The 17,186-nt window shown below is 50.5% G+C and overlaps 1 protein-coding gene and 1 long non-coding RNA gene across 2 annotated transcripts; both read right to left on the reverse strand.

The window, feature by feature from the left end:
* Positions 1 to 2,852: 2,852 nt before the first annotated feature.
* Positions 2,853 to 4,424, reverse strand: LOC112272522. The gene is made up of 3 exons (XR_002966491.1): positions 4,369 to 4,424; positions 3,302 to 4,158; positions 2,853 to 3,189 (listed from the first exon to the last, which is right to left on the reverse strand). It is a non-coding gene; the product is annotated as an uncharacterized LOC112272522 (long non-coding RNA).
* A 2,371-nt stretch (positions 4,425 to 6,795) lies between these two features.
* LOC100844818 (UDP-glycosyltransferase 72B1) lies at positions 6,796 to 8,707 on the reverse strand. The gene has a single exon (XM_003577342.4). The coding sequence runs from the start codon at positions 8,526 to 8,528 to the stop codon at positions 7,065 to 7,067; it is 1,464 nt and encodes a 487-aa protein (XP_003577390.2). The 5' UTR covers positions 8,529 to 8,707; the 3' UTR covers positions 6,796 to 7,064.
* Positions 8,708 to 17,186: the final 8,479 nt, after the last annotated feature.

The following is a 17,186-nucleotide window of genomic DNA, read 5'->3' on the forward strand; positions in this document are numbered from 1 at the left end:
TTCTAAAGGATAGCAGCCATGTTTTGTTTACACACATAGCAGCCACGTTATACAGTACTATCAACCTGTTTTGCTAGCTTAAATCATGCCAATATCGTGTAGCGCGGGGGCCCGGCCGCATGCCGGCTATGTTGAACTGTATGTTGAGCATGTCCTGTTAACTTAGACACGTCTCAATGTTCTCAATTATCATGCTGCTGATGATTAGGATGTTTGAACCATGAAAACTGAGAAGCGATTTACTGGAAAAAAATAGTACTACCTCAATTCCAAAATAACTGATGTGGATTTGTGAGGAAGTATCACCTTTGTCATGCTGCTGATGATTAGGATGTTTGAACCATGAAAACTGAGAAGCGATTTACTGGGGAAAAAAATAGTACTACCTCAATTTCAAAATAACTGACGTGGATTTGTGAGGAAGTATCACCTTTGTTTTTACACATAAAAAGTCTTAACTTTGTTTAAGACAAATTTCTTGATGTTTAACCAAGTTTCTAGAAAATGTATCAACTTCTAGATCTCCGTCTAAATATACTACTCCCTCCGTCCCAAAATAAGTGACGTGATTTGTATAAATGTATAAATCTATACAAATCCACGTCACTTATTTTAGGACGGAGGGAGTATAGAAACATATATCTATATGCTATGATTGATTCAATAACACTAATTTAGACTTGTAGAGATTTTTCTATAAACCCGAAATAGCGACAATCATGGTGCTTTAGACAACGATGTTCAGTAAACCTCATGTGAGTACGAGTCTGTTTGGGACAGCTACACTTCACAGTTTCAGAAGTTGTTCCAAACACCTCAAACTCCATTTGTTAGGTGAAGTGGAGTGGTACATGTCTGGAGTTCATTTTACTGGAGTCAAAAATGGGATGCTTCACACTGAAGTCAAGAATGGGATGCTTCACATGGTCCACTTCACCCGGGGTTAGATATATTTACCCACCATTTCCACTTAAGCGATACCGAACCGTTATCTTCCACCCGAATAGAACGCCCGACTCTCTTCTTCCTCCGTTTGTGTGTTCTTTCTCCCCATGGCGGCGGTGCATCTCCCCCGAATCCCTACCATGGCAGTACATCTTCTACCCTAGGTAGAGTCCGCACTCCTCCAACGAGCCCGCGCTCCGTCCCCGGCAAGCTGCTGCCGCTTCCCGCGATTCCCCGCCGTCGCGGCCACTAGGATCCGCAGCCGCGGCCGCTTCTACAGGACGCCGCCATGGGATGCCGGCGGCCGCATCTCCAGGAGGCCGTCATGGGATAGATCGGGAGCAAAACAAATCTGATTTATGAAGTTGTTGTACATGTTTGATTCATCAAGCTCCTGGACGCCGCTTCTCCATGACACCGTCATCGGATCGGTTATTTGATGCGGATTCATTTCCTAGAATCGATAGGGAGCACAAAAATCTGATTCATCAAGCTGATGTACATCTTTGACGCATGCACGAAACAACAAAACGTGAACAAAAAAAAAGGTACATGCAAACAATCGATCTATCACGAGCTGCATTAATCGGCCAAGTCCAACGAAAAACACTTGTGTGATATACCACGTGCCAGATCGATCCATCATGGAAAGAAACAAAAAATAAATTTTCAAAAAGAAAAAGGGTAGTCTGGAGGTGATTTGTGTGACGAACACATTTATCAGGTGGATAGGAGCTAATGTGGAGTGGAGTTTATAGGTGAAGTAAAGTTTAGATGGAGTGAAACCCTTCCAAACAGGCTCATCTATATGGTGATGGGCATAAATAGATATGTACTTCTTCCGTTCCATATTAAGTGACTGAAATTTATTTAAATATGGACGTATCTATATATTAAAAACGTCTACTATGTAGATAAATGTAATATTCGGCACTTAAGGACTCATTTGGTTGTTAGGGGTAGACAAACCAGGGAAGCAAAACCACAGAGGGGATCTTGTAGGAAGTTCCACGACGAACAAAATCAGAGAAATTCATCTGAAGAGGGTAGAAGAAAGACAAATAATTGGAAACAATAGTAAAACTAATTCCGAAAATCACCAGAAATGTCAGATTAGAAAATGAGATTCATTGATCAAAATCATTGATCAAAAGAACAACGGATTAGAAAATGGTATTCATTGCCATCGGGAGCAGCAGAGATCAGTGGATTGCAGTCAATCATTTGTGTTGACAGCCTTGCTATTACAAATTGAAATCCACAGGGAATCAAGGATGCAGGAAGAGAAGATACTACCCCACCGCTTGTTCATCTCCTAGAGCTTATGGACTCCATAATTCACCGAGACACCGACTGCAACCAAATCAAATCCACAGACGGAGAGATCAAATAAAACGGAGCAAGGGAAAGGGTAGATCTGAAGATAGGGATCCAGAAGTGAAGCTCTAGCCAGCCACTGCGATGGATCGAGAATGCGAGTCAGGCTCCTCACCTGAAGACGATCTCGACGAGACAGCTGGCGTCGTTGCTGGCGCCAGCCACGACGCTCGCGGGACAGGAGCGACGGAGGCGCGTCGATGGATTCTTGACTTAGATCTTAAAATAATGTAACGTTTCATCTTTTGATTTTAATAAATACACATAACAAAATCTAGTCGCATCATTAATGAAAGTCATAAAGTTACGTTTTTCACCTTTGGTTAATACACCATTAATCTCACAAAGATCAGAATGTATGAGCTCTAATCGTGCTACGTTCCTCTCCTCAGCAGCCTTGTGAGGCTTGCGAGGCTGCTTCGCTTGCACACAAGTTTGGCACTTCGAACCTTTAGCCATAGTGATTTTAGAGATTAAACTCAGATTTGCTAATCGTGTCATGCAACCAAAATTAATGTGACAAAGTCGTGAATGCCAAACATTAGACTCATTATTAATAAAATTGACGCTGTTCATGACCTTATTACAAAAATCCGAAAGGGATAAGCGGAACAAGCCTCCGCACTCATAACTTTTACCAATAAATTGTCCATACTTAGACAAAATAACTTTATTGGACTCAAACACTAACTTAAATCCGTCCTTGCACAGGAGGGATCCACTAACAAGATTCTTCTGAATGGAGGGCACATGCTGCACGTTCCTCAGCTGCACGATCTTTCCCGAAGTAAACTTCAGATCCACCGTGCCAACACCCTGAACAGAAGCATGGGCGCCGTTCCCCATCGTCACTAAGGAGCTGATGGCCTGATATGAAGAAAACAAGAAAATATCAGCACACACATGAATAGTTGCACCTGTATCGACCCACCAATCGGTGGACTGACATACAGAAAATACAGTAAATAAATTACCATACCTGCCTGCATCTTCATTGTTGCCATCAAATTAGCAAACTTTTGCCGAATCTGTCCTCCTTTGCGCTCCTTGCAGTTACTCGCCCAATGGCCAAGTCCTCCGCACACAAAGCAAGGATCCTTGTCCTTGTTGCCTCCTTTCTTCTTCTTCTTGAAAGTTGTAGTGTTCTTTGGACCAGCATTGTTGAATGCTTTTCCCTTTCCCTTGTTGTTATTGTTGTTGTGGTTGTTTCTTTGAACCATGTTGGCAGTGGACGTATCCTCTTGTGTGTTGCCTTTGGGCCAACATCTTTTGCTCTCGCCTTCTCCTCAACATCAAGAGTTCCAATCAGGTCCTCCACAGAGATTTCTTGTCTCTTATGTTTTAGTGAAGTAGCAAAGTTCCTCCAGGAGGGAGGAAGCTTGGCGATGATGCCCCCGGCGACAAACTTGTCGGGTAGTGGACACTTGAATTGCTCAAGTTCCTTAGCCATAGTCAGTAACTCATGAGCTTGTTCCACTACAGATCGGTTTGTAACCATATTATAGTCAAAGAACTGCTCCATGACGTACAACTCACTGCCAGCGTCAGATACGCCAAACTTAGCATTGAGCGCATCCCACAACTCTTTGGCATCCTGATAGTGCAGGATCAACGAGCTTATCTCCCAGCACACTACAGATCGCACCGATGACTACAACACAAGCCTCAACATACAACTACTGAGAAGCAATTGTTTGAGTCTTCCCGTGTTGTACCGCCCATCATGCGCCCATAGCCACGAGCCACATATGACATTTATACTGCCATCTCTTAAAGTGCAGTCCAGTAAACACATGAGGTTTCAATGCGACAGCAAATTGCGACATCGAAAATTGCCTACACGAATAAGGTTTTTGGATTGCTGAATAATTAGGTAATTTCGATGAATATTTAATCCAGAAAAACAATGTGTAAAACATGTAGCATATTATATCATGCAAACTAGACAAATTAAAGAGCAATGCACAGCAATAAAACTCATCTAATTTCACGGCATGAATAATAGAACTACTAATCAAAATCAACAAGAAAGAGCAGATTACGTACGGTGCTGTACTCTTTTCTTGTGTTTGTTTGTTGAGGTCGGTGACAAGTCCGGTGGCGTCGATGTTCACGCCGGCAGCAGCAGCAGCTTTGACTACCTCCTGAGCAGCAGCCAGCGCCTGTGCAGCAGCAGTTGCCTGGGCTTGGAGTTGGGCAGCGTGCTGCTGTGCTTGGAGTTGTGCAGCTTGCTGCTGCTGAGCTAGAGCGGCAGCTTGAGCCGCGGGATCTCCGAGGTCGTCGGCCATTGGTGATGAAGATGCCGACGAAACAGGGACGTGAAGAAGCGAGCAGTTGCGTGAGAACGCTCCCCAAAAACCTTATCGACCGTCTCCCGGGTAGGATCTCGAAGGTCGTGGTTTCGCAGGTCTGCTCTCCCGGCGATCTGTGCACGCAGTCGACGGGATGGATTAGCAGTTGGCGGCGAACAACGAGATTGGATCGTGGGCGTGACAGCTAGGGTTGTGGTGTGTTTCGTCCGGAGGCCGCGGTCGTCTTATTATATAGGCACGCAGGCGGACTTCGGTTCGGTTTAGGAAACCAAAACCGACTCCGCAATTATCGGGATTTGTTACGCGTCCCCAACGGATTCCGACTGCCAAAAAGATAAGCATGACGCGGCGCGGCAAGAGGAGGAGGAGGAGCGCGCGTGGGGATTTCCCTTACCTACTTGCTCAAGAGGTGAGAATCAACATACCTTATATATTGATCCAACTCCCCCTAAACCAGTAAGGTGGGACTATTCTCACTTACTTATCCCACCACATGAATAGGCTTTTGAGATTTTCTAAGAATTAATTTCAGATTGGTTATTAGTTCTAACCCAAAATTCCTAACTCCTCACCTGAAGACGATCTTGACGAGACAGCCGGCGTCGCTGCTGGCGCCAGCCACGACGCTCGCGGGACAGGAGTGACGGAGGCGTGTCCATGGATGTGCGGCGGCAGCGGGTCACACCAGAGTCTGCAGAGGAGAGGTCGCGGAATTTGAGGAGGCGGAGGAGGCAGAGCGCCGCAAGCGAGCGAGGAGACGAGAAAGATTTCCCGATGGTCGGAGGCGTGGATTAAATCCACGGGAAAACGACGGGGTACGGGCCGAAAAATCCCTAACCCAGCTGCGACCAAACGCGCCGCCGGTCGGCCCAGGGACGCATTCCCACGTGGGTTTCCATCCACGGGAAATGGCCGGGATCCTTGTGGGGATTGGAGGAACCAAATGAGCCCTGATGTGAGAGGGAAGGAGTATATAGTCGTGTTGTCATTTTACGAAGGCGCCATGCTCTCGCGTTTGCCAAAGCAGGCTGCACGGCCAGAAAAGACACCTCCACGTGCTCGGTACCCCGGAGCCGCAAGCCGACACATGCCGCAGGCCTACTGTGGGCTTGTGAGCGTGCTCTCCTGCGTCCGGCCGGCCGTTTCCTCGCCATTGTTCTGGCCGTTTCGCTTCACTGCGTGTCACGGGCACCAGTGACGACACTATTCGTCTTCCGTCGCGACACCCATAGGCATCGGAAACCTTCTGGAGGGAGTCAGGGAGAGCTCGAGATGTGTACATGTCGGATGGAGCTGAGGAGAATACAAACACGTAATCACTGATTTGATCTCTCTTTTCTCCTGCAAAAACCCGGATTTTGATGTTATACAACCCCTCTTCTCCCGCGCGAGAGAAAACACATGACAATCTTGAGACTTTTTCCTTTTTAGGCACAAAATACCAGTATTAGAGTTCTCTGCAGCCAAAAGAAACGTTTTACATCCACACGCATCGACCTGCAGCCACAAGCCTGCAGAGTCCGCCGGCACACCGTGGCCTTTGTGTTCGCGACCGTTTCCTTGCTGGAAACCTTCTAGAGATAGCTAATGAGGCGTCATCCCTCCGATGGCCAGAAAGCGACGCACGGATGTCGCGGCAATCGATATCTCTGTCAATGTGGGGGCCTCCGACTGTCAGCTGAGGATCGAGTTTGTTTGACTTCCATTTGCAGATGATAGGTTATTCAAATCCTGTGTACCTCGTGACTGACGGCATATCAGCTTCTCTGCTGTTAGCAGTTTATGCCCAAGTGGGCACGATTGGCATATATCAAGATTATTAATTTTATACAGTACGAATCCCCTCAAGTAGCAGTAGGAACCGTACGTCCCTAGGTTCGATTTTGTTACGAAGATTTGGAAGAATCACTCAAGATAACATAGATAGGGCTCTGCCTCCAGCTAGTTAATTATTCCACTCCCACTTGCCATCCAGATTCCAGAACGTTTCACGTGGATTTGGACACACCACACACCTGACCTGATCGACTCATCACCCGAACAGCTCTCAAGATCCGTTCCAGGCAACAAAAGCATTGATTAGACCTGATTGGCCAGACTTCATTGTCTGATTAGTGTGCGAGAGTCAAATCAAACAATATATAAACGGCACTACCGATGCTTAATCACGAAGGAGATGCCAGTCGCATGGCACGCATGAATGCATTTCGTATATGGTTCCCTTTTTTGTAATGCTCCTTCTTTAAATTAAAGTTACAAATCTGGAATAACAATATCTTCTCTTCATGCGTGGGACGTGCACGGCCTACCTAACAATGATGGGGAATACTTGAATAGCTACAGAAGTTGATTAAGTACAATGATAAACACAGGAAGAAAGAAACGAATTAACAAACCGCGCATTGCAACGCCACGTGTCATGGCCGCCGCCTACTTGTCCTCGCCGGTCCACGTGTGCACGACCTCCGCCAGCGCGGCGGCGGCGGCGCCGCCCTCGCATAGCCCCTCCAGCGCTGCCTTCTGGAGCTCGGCCACCTTGGCCCTCACCAGGGCGCCTTTCCCTTGGCCCACCATCATCTCCCTCACCGCCTCGGCGATCTCCTCCTTCCTCTTCGTCTCCGGCACCCGGATGGCGACCCCGACGCCGCCCTCCGTCGACATCATGACGGCGTTCTGCCGCTGCTCGGCGTAGAGCGGCCAGGCGACCATGGGCACGCCGTGGACCAGGCTCTCGAGCACCGAGTTCCAGCCGCAGTGGACCAGGAACCCGCCCGTGGACTCGTGGGCCAGCACCTTGATCTGCGGAGCCCACGAGGGGATGACGAGGCCCGTGTCCTTGGTCCTCTCGACGAAGCCTTCTGGAAGGTACGCCAGCGGGTCCTTCTTGGATTCGGCGTCGTAGTAGTTGGCGTTGACGGCGCCCTCGTCGCTGGGGCTCCGGACCACCCACAGGAACCGCTGCCCGCTGAGCTCCAGCCCCAGCGCCAGCTCCCGCATCTGCTCCGCGGGCAGCGCGCCGCCGGACCCGAAGGAGACGAACACCACGGACTTGGCCGGCTGCCGGTCCAGCCACTCCAGGCAGGCCTCACGCGGCCCGCCGCCTACGGTGCTGCCTTCGCGGGTCTGTGTTAGCGGGCCGATGTTGTGGACCGTGGGCCGGCCGGGTTCCGGGGCGCGGAGGGCGGCGGCGGCGTCCGGCTCGACGGCGTCGAAGGAGTTGACGAGGATGGCGTGGGCTTCACGGTAGCGCGCGCCGTGGTGGACCATCCACTTGTAGCTCGGGTTGGACTTGTCCTGGAGCGGGGAGAGGACGTCCGGCCCCGGGATGGGCACGCAGCCGGGGAGCCGGAGGGGCTCCGCCATGTCCTTGAACTCGCCCGGGATGGACTCGTGGAGCTTTGGTAAGTTGAGGATGAGGGTTAAGCCGTGGAGATTTGTGGGGAAGAAGAGGCACCGCTTGGGCACGCCCGCGGCCACCGCCGCGTCGAAGGAGTCGGCCCCGAAGAGGTCAGCCACGAACGCGACAAGCCTCTTGCTGGATTTGAGTTCCGTGAGGATTTCGGTGAGGGCGGGGACGGAGCGGGCGCACTCCTCGGACATGAGGGTCTCGATGGCGGCGTCTTGGGGGAGGTCGGAGAGGTCGACGGGGGGCAAGGAGAGGGAGGTGATGGCCGGCGGGAGGGAGGCGAGGAAGGCCCGCTGCGTGGCGGAGGCCGTGGAGGCGAAGGTGACGAGCGTCGCCGTGACGCCGTGGTGCGCCGCGAGGCGCTTGGCGAGCTCCGCCAGCGGGATCAGGTGGCCCATCCCGGGGGTCACCAGCATCGCCACGTGCGGCGTTGGCGGCCGGGGAGCCTCGGTCTTGGCCTTGCAGCTGCAGCAGCCTTTCGACTCCATTGTTTCGCTTCGCTCGCCCTTGGGGTTATCGCCTTCTCGGGATTGATGATGATTTGTTTTCCCTGCGATTTTGTTTGTTTTTTGTGGATGGTGTGGCCGTGCGGATAGTGGGTTTGGTTTGGTTGGGAATTTGTGGGATTGGAATTGGATGTGTGCGTGTGTGTTTGGGTTTGGGGAGAGGGTGGGGGTTTATAAGCAGGGGAGGCCAGTGTCGGAATGCCGTCGTGGTGGGGACGGGATGGAGCTGGACAGACAATAATGGAGTGATGATGGTGAGGTCATCATCGTGTCATGGCTACGTACGTATACTACGTGGAGAATGAGAGCCGAGGATGGGTATCATCGAAAGGATAACATAGTTGGGAAATCTGGTCCGTGACCGCTCGCCAAGGGATGCGCGCGATAACGACTTCTGGCCGTTGGATCTGCTGATCCCTGGTAGTAAATGATGTCAAGCACCTTCTTGTGTTTTTAAAGACACTTTATGGTCATTTGAAATCTTTTTCTAAAAAAAACACATTTTAGCTTTTTTTATAGGGAAAACAGAGGAAATAAACTTAATCTGGCTCTTTTAGGGAGAGGGAGGAGACCGGAAGAGGACCACCAGTCCACCATCTGAATACATTACTTCGAAAGAACACGGTTTACCATTTGTAGCCTTCCAAATACACCATAGAGTGACGGAGGAGAACCGTGACTCAGAGGATGGCGGGCAAATCGAACGGCAAGGTTATTATTTCTCATATCAGATCAATGGGAGAAGCTTGGGGCGCCAATTGCAATCTTTGCTAGAGCTAGATGGCCAAAGGGCTTGGGATGAAGAGGTGGTGTTGGTCTTCCATTGCTGAGTCGCATCGAGAGCAATGAGCAATTTGGCTAATAAAATGTGGTGGTGGAAGAAAAATATGTTGAAACGGAAATAAAGGCTTGTTGGGCGAGGAAAAAAAATTACTCGTAACATATCCCGACGATGGTTTTATAATAAAGAGTTGTTCGAAATAACATTTTTTTTTGATAAATTTAGGTATTTAAATTAAGCTTGAACTAGATTACACACAGGGTCTTGATATGCCACATGCAACGTGTTTTTTTTTATTTTGGAGTTTCTGTACAAATTGTTGGTGAATTTACCACAATTTTGTTCTCCCATTTTAGTAATTGTCTGCCACATGGATTTTAGGTAGCAAATCTACTCCCCGGTTTCTAAATGTAAGAAAGTCTTAGTTTTGTTCTAAGTCGAATCTCTTAAACTTTTATCAAGTTCATAGAAAAATCTACCAAATCTATGATTTTAAATTAGTTTTAGGAAGTGTCTATTTCTCGGTTGTCTAAGAAATAGTTATGTCATGGTGGTGTCACGGCAGATGCCATATGATGGCTTAACTTGAGGGCCGATGAACGCAGGAGGATCCGGATGAGGGAGGACGTGAAGAGAAACACGCACAAAACACACAAGAACACATTGATTTACCCAGGTTCGGAGCCCTCTTGTCGAGTTAAGACTCCTACTCCTTCTTTGTTGTATTAGCCGAGATAGGCAAGCTCTACAATGGCGCTCCTTGAGCTGTATTCTTGAGGAAGACGAAGAAGGGAAAACCCTAGATGCCTAAGTGCTCTCCTCCTAAGTGCCCCCCTTCCCTACAGAGGGGTAAGGTTCTATTTATAGGCCGAATATGTCACACTGACACGTGGGCCGTCATCTTCCTTGAGCCCCGCCGGGCACGTGGCTTGGTTTTCTCCAGGCAGTACCGTAGGGGACAAGACAACTTTACTTTTTCCTGTCAGTCTGCGACGGGTAGAGCTATCCTCTACCGGCTTCCGTCATAGATTCTCTTTCGGTGCTTCTCTAACGTGGTCACCTGACACCGGTACGCAGGCGCTGACTGCTTTTCTAAGATGATGATGGCGCTGCTTTACTTTGCACCGAGTGGTCAGGATAAGACCGTTGAGAGATCTCGGCTATCGGCGAGATCAAAATGCTCGTCCTTATCTTGCAAACTCATAAGACAAGATAGCCATGACGGCATACGCCCGGGATGCCGGCTTAGTGTTAGTTTAACTTTACGAAGCCGGCATACGTAACTATGCCGGCTTTGCCTTCGTCATCTCGGCTAGGGTTGTGTCGCTATGACCCTATCCGGGGTCATCCCCCCGACACTAGTCCCTGAAGCTGTTGTGATCCGGCAGAGAAGAATATCGGACCGCGACAGTTTCCCATACACAGATCTCCAATGCCTACTTGGGTTCTGAAAAGGATGCTGAGACAACTCCAGGTTCTCCTAACCGAGATCAATTCACTCTGACATTCCGGGTTGGCACGCTCATCCAGCCCTCAGCTGGGATTCTTTCTTCTCCATGACCGACAGTTGAAAATTCACTTCTGCTGATATAGACGCCACTTGTGACTTCGATTCTACACTTCTTTAAGCCAACGGGAGGATAAGGCATGAGTTACTGCCATCGCGTTTTTTGAGGCCAGCGTGCCGTCCCGTCGGACAGTAAAGCCGACAGAGCCATGAAGGGAGGAATCTCGGTTCCCACGCAGACACTTATCCTCTCGGATCTCGCGGGATTCTCGGCGGCACGCCGCGCAGTAACCAAGCGTGCGCTTTGATGGGAATAACTGTCCCAAATCATGCGCAATTTTCCCGTTAGCCACTAACGTGGTGGGCACGGGAAACCCACACCCCATTACTGTGCCGCGAGTACAAGAAGAGGAGGAGGGCGTGGGCAGAAAACCCTTCACACTCCTCGGTCCCTTCGTTCTCCTCTATCTTCCCGCTCCTTGCGCACTCCGCCGCCACTGCTAGCACTAAGCTCACCCGCCGCCGTGGTTTCTCGCCTCCGAGCTCGCTGTCGTTGGTTCGCTCGCATCCATCTGGGCCTCCGCTGCATTAGCTTGCTAGCCTGAGCCTCGCACAAGCACCATCTTCACCAAAACCACTAAACCCCAGATCTATTCACCTCTAATGGCGTCTTCTTCCCGCAACCCCGCCGTCGACCCTGCTGCTCAGGCGGAAGAGAGGACCAGCTCTGAGCATGCCGCCTGGGAGGGCTCTGACGTGACTCCGGCGGACATCCAGTGGCTCCGCCGCTCCCGGCGGATCCCGGAGGAGGTCGAGTGCCGGGTTCCCGGCAACAAGATCGTGCCAACTCCGAAGCTTGGTGAGCTCATTGTTTTCCTTGCGCATTTTGAACGCGGTTTTGCCCTTCCAGCTAGCGATTTCTTTAGGGCTTTCTTAGATTTCTTTGGCCTCCAGCCGCACCACCTTTCGGCGAATGCCATCCTCACTCTTTCGGCATTCGTCACTTGCCGCGAGGGCTATCTCGGCCTCTGGCCCTCCATCGACCTGTGGTCCCGGTACTTCATGTTTCGGCCACAGGTTCTTCCCGACAAGGAGAATCCCGGCGCCACGAAGCCGATGACCCAATGCGGCACTGCCACCGTCGTTCCTCGCCGGGGTTCTGCCTTCCCCCGGGTTCAGGGTCTTGAGTCTTGTAAAAAATGGCTCAAGACCTTTTTCCATGTCCAAAACACCTCCGATACCGACAGAATCAACCTGCCGGGATTCGAAGTCGCCCCCCCGGAGGAGAAGAGGAACTGGACCTACGACCCGAAGGAGACCCTCCCGAAGGTCAACGAGATCCACGCCGGCATCCTTATACTCAAGGATAGCGGGATGACGGCTAACGACTTGTACACAAGATGTGTTTTTACGGCGGACAACTCGACCCGGACCGAGTGTCGACCTTCAAGCTCACTCATGCTGAAGTCCGGCGCCGGGTCAAAGCGATCACCAAGACAAACATGTCGAAGCAATGGACATGGGGCATGCCGGCATTTAGCCGGGATTGCCACGCTCCTGCGGTAAATTCTTGTTCTCATTTTTCTCCTGTTCATATCCGACACATGTTTATGCCGGAATTATCTGACACGGGCTTGTCTCGGCTCAACTTCAATTCTTTATGCAGAGGTTTTCTCTTCAGCGTAGCGAGGACGGGAGGTCCCCGGACAAACGTTTCGCGGCCTCTCGCAGGTCTGTTGACGCCGAGGACTCGGACTCGGAGGACTTCATGCCGATCGCCCATGCCGGTCCTCGCCGTACCGAATGTAAGGATCTCCGACATCTTCTCGTAATCCTTATAACACTCGTAACCAAAATGCTTATTCCTGCTTTATCCCTGAAATAGCCGACTCGGGCGAGCCTGCCACTGAGGCATCGGAACCGGCTGCTGCTCGGCGCCGTTCGGCAGAGACGCGCAGTTACAAAGCGCCCTGTCGAGAAAGATCTTCCGCAGAACGTGAAGCGGAAGACTGCGGCGCGTGGTCCTAAGCCCAAGCCCATGATCGTCGGGTAAGGCCCTTATCACCTCAACCTCTAGTGTCGGTTTCCTTCTTTAAAATTATGCAAATGACTAAGTTTTTTATTTCTGCAGGGAGCCTTTAACGGCCACGCAATTTCGAGCGTGTATCGCGTCCGAGATCCCGGTGGCTCCCTCTTCCCGCGTCGAGGTTTCAAACCTGGCCATGGGTGAAACTGAGACCGCCGCGGATCCGCATCCTCCGCAACCGAGACGCCGACGGAGCCGCAGGCCGCAGAGACTGCGCAGCAGCCAGCAACAGGGCCCCAAGAACCCTGAGGGCCCCAAGAAACCCAAGGGCCACAATTGTAGCTGCAAGCCACTCAGCTTGCTACGGCAAAGGCCCAGAATGCCAAGAGCTCTGCAACCCCGGCGGGATCGGCGCCTCCGGGTTCGTCTGGCCCGCGGCCCTCCGGGAAGCACGAGGGATTTCCCCTCCAAACGACGAGCGGCCACAGCTGGGGGTCACTGGGCCTGTTCGTAACGGACTGGAACAACGCCGATAATTACGAGGTGACCTGACCTCCAGCACCCTTCAGTCGGCTCGGCAAAGCCCACTGGTGGGACCTCCACCTGCAGCGACTCCCGAGTCAGTGGCTACTCGGGTGTACCAAGCAAGGGTGGCCTTGTTTGAGGCCAGCCGATGTGCCGAGGTATGAAGAATTTCTTAAATAATTTTACTTCTAACTCCAGTATAGCATCCATACTCCTAGTCCCCGAGGTTTAGGGCGAGTAAGAATTAGTCGGCCTAAAGCTTATACCCTTAAAATTTCAAACACCCTGCAACACTTAGAAACATCAAACACTTATTCCCCGAAATTCAGGCTGGGTTTAGAATAGTCGGCCTGAAGCTTTAGAAACTTCAAACACTTATTCCCCGACATTCAGGCCGGGTAAAGCCTCTAAAATCGTTCGGGGTGAACATGTTGAATGCCGGCATCCGGGCCTTCCAGGCTCTGTGGCCGGGAGAAGAGGCGCCGACTGGCATCCCCGAATTGGCAACGCGCGTGCTGGAGGTGGAGGATCGCCTCAACGAGTGGCGGAAATCGGCCGCGCGTGTCGGCGCCGATAAGGCCTTGTCGTTCATACTGTCTTGGTACGACGGCATCAACCTCGACGTGCTGCAGTCGATGCGTGCCGGTTCCCCCTACCTCTCGGACCCGGAGCTGATCGCCAAGCGCAAGGAGCAGGCCCATTCCTTCATCCAGCATGCCGACGTGCATACGTTTGTTGCGGGCCCGACATCCAAAGCCGAGGCCGAGATGACCGACGGAGGTGAGGAAGAGGTAGTGGATGAAGAGATCGTCGTCGAGTCGGCCTCCACCGCGACGGATGCTCGTAGTTCCGGCACCAACAACCCTTCCGTCTCTACTTAGGAAAAAAAACTTTAAAATTATTAGATCCCCGAAATGCTGGTTGCAAATATAACCCGAATACCATACTTTGTTTGCAAGGCACCAAGTTTTTAATTTAATTAAGTCTTTTGTTTATCGAATTCCCGACCGAGTCCCCGAGTTCATTTTTTCTCTTAGTGAAATTTTATGACTTCGGTTCTTTTGTCTACCTTGTTGGCGTTCGACGTATGAATCGCAAAGTGATAAAACCACCTTTTTGAAGAAAGTAACTCGATGAACTCGTTTGGCAATAACCGAGTTAAGAAAGAATGCCGAGTTAAAAGAACGTGCTTCTCGGATCGCTTCATTGCCTGTTTCCACCATTGCTTTTCATGTGTTCGGTTATTTTATACCCGTCTCTAGCTTGCCATGAAGCCGGGTTGCGGACAACAGCGAAGTCATAGAGGGGATGTTCAAAACCGAGACACTACTAAACCGATATAAGAGCACGCAACTAAGCTATGCCGACATGCAAAAGGTAATTGTAATACAACACTTAAACGATATGAGAATCCGGCGGATAATTTCATTGTCTTAAAACATTCAATCGTAAGGAGAAAACGATGCAAATACTCAGCTCTGAAGTATAGAACGGACAGAGCAAGGCTACGTTCCATGGCCTCTTGGTCTCCTCGCCAGACCGGTCCATCCTGTTCGCCTTGGGATCTTGTGCATCTTTAAGATAGTAGGAATCATTGTGGAGTGCTTTTCTCACAATGAAGGGTCCTTCCCACGGAGGTGATAGTTTGTGCATGCCGGCTGTGCGCTGCACAAGTCAGAGGACAAGATCTCCTACCCGGAACACGCGTGGGCTGACCTTTTGGCTCTGACAACGCCTTAGGTGCTGTTGATAGATGGCCGACCGAAATAGAGCTAATTCCCGTGCTTCTTCGAGCAGGTCGACATCATTTTCTCGGGCCTCTTTTACCTCAGCCTCCGTATACATAGTTACTCGTGGAGAGTCATGTTCAATGTTGACTGGTAGGACGGCTTCCGCCCCATATACAAGGAAGAATGGCGTGTAGCCTGTAGAGCGATTGGGAGTCGTCCTGAGACTCCACAGCACAGCCGGGAGCTCATCCCGCCAGCATCCCGGAGTACGCTCCAATGGTTCGATTAGCCGAGGTTTTATGCCGGCTAAAACCATGTCGTTTGCTCTTTCCACTTGCCCATTGGATTGAGGGTGTGCTACGGAAGCGACATCCAGCCGGATTTTCTTTTTAGCACAGAATCGTGTGAAAGGTCTCTCTGCGAAGTTTGTTCCATTATCCATGATGATACCGTGCGGGTACCCATATCTCAAGATGATATCCTTCAGAAATGACACCGCGGTTTTGCCGTCACATTTCTTTATCGGCTTGACTTCAATCCATTTGGTGAACTTGTCGACCAAGACTAGTATATGCGTCATGCCTCCTCGTGCCCGATTGAACGGTCCCACCATATCCAAACACCAAATAGCAAACGGCCATGTAATTGGAATAGTTTTGAGTTCAGACGCCGGCATATGAATCTTGCTGGCATATCTCTGGCAACCGTTGCACTTCCTGACTATGTCTTCCGCTTCCTGCAGTGCACTCGGCCAATAGAAACCATGTCAGAAAGCTTTGCCCACTAGCGTTCTCGAAGACGCGTGATGGCCACACTCTCCTTGATGAATATCCCGAAGTATTTCTTGCCCTTCTTCCGGCTCGACGCACTGTTGTAGGATGTTAGTGGCGCTCCTTTTGTAGAGCTCGCCATTGATGATGGTGTACGCCTTCGCTCTTCTCTGGATTTGCCTTGCCGACACTTCCTCCTTCGGGAGATTCTTATCTTTGAGGTAAGACATTATCGGTCGCGCCCAAACCGGCACAGGACGAGTGGTGAAGATTGGCTCATCCGGCTTGTCTATCTCCATTGACTCAACTGCCATTGTTTCTGCCGAGTTAAGGTGCTCAGTCCCGAGTTACCGGAACCGTTGCCACTGTCAATGTCCATGGGAGTGACGTCGGCTTCTCATCTCGCCGGGATAAATATCAACTCTGATTCTGGCGAGGGTTTGATGGACGGTTTGCGTAAATGCTCTGATGCCACCCCGGCTAGAATAGCCTGTCGTGTCGAGCCGAGTTTCGACAATGTGTCGGCTGCTTCATTTTTCACTCGAGGTATATGGTGAAATTCATACCCTTCGAAATGGCCACTGATCTTTTGGACATGGAACCGTTATAGCGCCATGTTGGCATCCAATGCATCCCAATTACCAGAAGCTTGCTGGACGACCAGGTCGGAATCACCAAAGCACTGAATCCGGCGGACTCCAATTTCTTTTGCCATTTTCAATCCGTGCACAAGTGCCTCATACTCGGCAACATTGTTGAATGCTGCGAAGTGAATTTGCAATACGTACTTAAGTTTGTCGCGCTTTGGCGAGGTCAGAACTATGCCGGCACCAAGCCCACTTTTCATCTTAGAGCCGTCAAAATGTAATTTACAGTAGTTCGTTTCCGGGGGCGGTGATTCATACTCCATCTTGGCCCAATCCACCAAGAAATCCGCCAAAGCCTGAGATTTCACGGCATCCCGTCTGTCGTACTGCAGCGCATAGGGTGCCAACTCGACAGCCCATTTTGCGACTCGGCCGCTCGTGTCTTTGTTACTCATGATTTCCGAGACGGGCTCCTCACATATAACTCGGATCTGGTGTGCCTCAAAGTAATGCTTTAGCTTCTTTGCCGCCATATATACGCCATATGCCATCTTTTGGTAGTGGGGATAATTTTGCTTGGACGACGATAACACCTCGCTCAAGTAATATACCGGCCTCTGCACCAATTTGCCGTTTTCATCCCTTTCCACTATGATGACAGCACTGATAATTCGATTTGTTGCTGCAATGTATAACAACATAGGCTCCTTCTCC

This window comes from Brachypodium distachyon, chromosome 4 (genome assembly GCF_000005505.3).
Source record: "Brachypodium distachyon strain Bd21 chromosome 4, Brachypodium_distachyon_v3.0, whole genome shotgun sequence".
Classification (NCBI taxonomy): Eukaryota; Viridiplantae; Streptophyta; class Magnoliopsida; order Poales; family Poaceae; genus Brachypodium; species Brachypodium distachyon.